At 33.5% G+C, this 3,186-nt stretch overlaps 1 protein-coding gene across 1 annotated transcript in view; it reads right to left on the bottom strand.

The window, feature by feature from the left end:
• LOC109586031 (probable DNA double-strand break repair Rad50 ATPase) overlaps positions 1-1,692 on the bottom strand; it is a 7,675-nt gene extending 5,983 nt beyond the window's left edge. The window contains exons 1-8 of the mRNA XM_020002198.1: positions 1,600-1,692; positions 1,520-1,549; positions 873-1,476; positions 558-824; positions 350-502; positions 240-290; positions 118-180; positions 12-71 (exon numbers count right to left, since the gene is read on the bottom strand). Of these exons, the coding sequence (XP_019857757.1) occupies positions 12-71; positions 118-180; positions 240-290; positions 350-502; positions 558-824; positions 873-1,476; positions 1,520-1,540 (1,219 nt within the window). The 5' untranslated portion in view covers positions 1,541-1,549; positions 1,600-1,692. The remainder of the gene's footprint in view (positions 1-11; positions 72-117; positions 181-239; positions 291-349; positions 503-557; positions 825-872; positions 1,477-1,519; positions 1,550-1,599) is intronic.
• Positions 1,693-3,186: the final 1,494 nt, after the last annotated feature.

The following is a 3,186-nucleotide window of genomic DNA, read 5'->3' as shown; positions in this document are numbered from 1 at the left end:
ACTGATAGTACATGTATGTACAGTCTCAGTCTCTTGTAATATCTCAGTCTCTTCTTTCTGTTCTACTGGTACTATACAATACAATTTATTAATAATAATTATTAATAATAAGTATACCATTATGATCTTTAAGTAATGCCATTAATCTTTCATTCTCCAGTATCAATGCTTTCCTTTGTTCTAATTATAAGAAGAGGTCCGTAACTAGTAATTAATAATGTGTGTGGGTGTGCACATACTTTGAAATGTTTCACTTTCATTTTTAACCTTTTGAATTTCACTCTGTAATTCTATAAAAGTAAAACAATGTGTACATAGAAATCACAATGTATGTCACACACACACAAACTTGATTGAGTGATAGTGTATTCATTCTGAACTGATACTTGCTCTAATTCTTGTTGAAGATCATCAATCTTTATTTGTAGCTCCTCTTTCTCAATTTTCTCTTCTTTTAGTTCCTTCTCAAGTTCCTCCAGTTGTTTATGAGTAAGTTCGTTATCTATAGTACAATAATGGTTGGAGTATCAATCAACTTATTAATAACACTACATAACCTGATATTAATTCTTCATATTGTTCTGTCTTGTGTTTCAAGTCTCCAGTAACTTCCTCCTGTTGTTCAGTAAGTGTTGCTATTCTCTCTTCATTTTGAATGTGTTTCCTTTTCTGTTGAAGTATTTCTTCTTCATATTTCTTCATAGCTTGTTCATAAAATTGCTCCTTTTCTTCATAAAGCTCCTTTTCTTCCTCCAGTTGCTTTTGAATACTTTCAACTTTCTCCTGTAGCAACATAACTTGATCCTCATCCTTTTCTGTTGTTCCTATACTCAATAGTTACATTATGTATCATATTAATAATATTGATGTACCTGCTGGTACTTCAGTTGTTAGTGTGGTATCTTTACTTTGTACAGTAGGGCCCACATAAGTATTAGTGTATGATTCTGGTTTATTATCTTCCCACATGCTATCATCACTTCTAATGACATTTAATTCTATATGGTATGGTAATATAGCTAATGACAGTCTCTGTACATCTTTAATTACAGATTCTTCAGTATCTTTGTCAACGACAATCGTAACATGCTTAATTATCGATGATGCTTTTGAAAGCTCTTCTTCCAAAAATTGACCAACTTTCATTTTTAACTCCTCAACAGCTTCTTTATATTCCTTAATAACTGGCTTAGCCTCCTCAATATTGAACTCATTAACAAGAAACTTCAACATCCTAATATCATCAAGTGAACTGTGATCACGTACTAATTGTAGAATGTCACTGATATCATAATGCTGAGCTAACTGTGGCAATAATGTTTTGTCATATGCATGGCTCAGTACATATTTGATACTATAAAGGGATGGAGACTGAGGGTTGCTCTTTATGATTGATCCAAATTTGAGGAATGTCTGCCCAAACTTGAATTGTCTTAAACTTTGAAGTGATACTCCAAGGAAGATACATTTTGAGCCCTTCAATAAAATAATTATAATCTACATAATAAATAACTCTTACCATTCTCATCACCACTCCCATAAACCTCTTCTATACAACAATCATTAGTTACTGGTATATGTTATAATACATGTACTTACTGTAGTCTCTCATAATAGCTCTTCCTATCTCAGCAGTGGCTGTGTATTTACATAAAACATCAGCAAAAACTATAAGTTTTCTATGATCAATATATACAGCTGCCTTGATGTCACCCGGAAGTTCTTCATGTATATAATGGGGGACAATCATCTTTTGTGTCAGACCTGCTTTATACAATTCTATACCTAGCTGAGGTACATGTAATACAGACAGTAGAGTTTGGTTTGAGGAATAACGAGAAAGAATTCTACAAGCAGGATGAACTAAACAATAAAAAAATAAATAATACACTCATTTTTAATTACACTCACTCTCCATATCTATAATTCCATCAGCTACTCCCATAGGGGTAGGAACAAACTAAAAGTTGGGGGGGCTAAGGTATTATTTTTACAATTGATCATTAATACATAGCATGTACTGAAATTAATACTGTCCAAAATATTGGCGTCTATGCTCATTAAATGTAACAAATTCCTTTGCAATATCCACAATGTGTAAATCATGTGTATATTCTTTGTGTGTATGCAAAATAACTACATATTAAGACGCTCTTGTGACATTGTGGAGCGCAAGTAGTTTTTAATCTCCTTAACGTTGAAAATGTATGCTCAGCTGAAGCTGATGTTAACAGAGTTGTTAAATAAAGAAGTAGAAGCTTGTGTATTTCTGAAAAAAACTAATAAAAGTGTGTTCTTAGAAGTTAAACTAATGTATTAATAGTTTTATTAAACGAATCATCACACAATATGCACACATATAAGGATTACCTAAACTAAAGTCTATAGTGTTGATAATAGTAATACATGTACATCACTTAAAGTTGGAGGGGCTAAGCCCCCCTTCAGTGAAAGTTGGGGGGCTTAAGCCCCTCCTGCCCCCCCTGTTCCTACCCCTATGGCTACTCCATTCTCTCCTAATAGTATTTTCCTCAATGCTGATATCAATGAACTGATAGTAGGGCCACCTTTCTCCTGTACAGTATATTGTACTTTATCAGCTTTCTCTAACCATTTAGTAAGAATATCACGTAGACCACCATCAGTATTTCCTCTATTCTTCGATGTGATAGCATCTAATCTACGAAGAGATAGTCCAAGATAAAGACCAAAATTACGGTAAGCCTTGACTCCTGAGTAACCATGTCTTGTCAGTAATAATCATTTAGATCAGTAACTATGAAATCATATTAATAAAAGAAATAAACAATTAAATATACTTGTCAGTTGATTTTGAGGCACTACTGGTATAGAAGAAGAGAGAGAAGAACTCGGAGGAGGTGCAAACAAAGCGTCTAGAGACAGGAATGGATCCAATTAGTTATGTGGGTGGTTTTATTGGTAATACGCATGCGCATTACTCTCTCATGGACAAAAATCACAAAATGGCTGCCACCAACTGAGTGTTTTTCATATTTCTAGTGCTGTCTTTGTGGTTCCAGGCGTTTTTGCTAGTTGTTTGCATGAGTTGGATCACTGATTAGACTAATAGAACCTTGCACTAGGTAATTTATTCTCAGACTGCTATAATTATGCCTTTTTATATACTGTGACTATTGTAATCACCTATATATATATATATATAAT

The sequence above is a fragment of the Amphimedon queenslandica genome, unplaced genomic scaffold (genome assembly GCF_000090795.2).
Source record: "Amphimedon queenslandica unplaced genomic scaffold, v1.1 AMPQUscaffold_12964, whole genome shotgun sequence".
Lineage (NCBI taxonomy): Eukaryota > Metazoa > Porifera > Demospongiae > Haplosclerida > Niphatidae > Amphimedon > Amphimedon queenslandica.
Note: the sequence above shows the minus strand (reverse complement) of the source record. Positions and strands in the feature narration are given on the sequence as shown.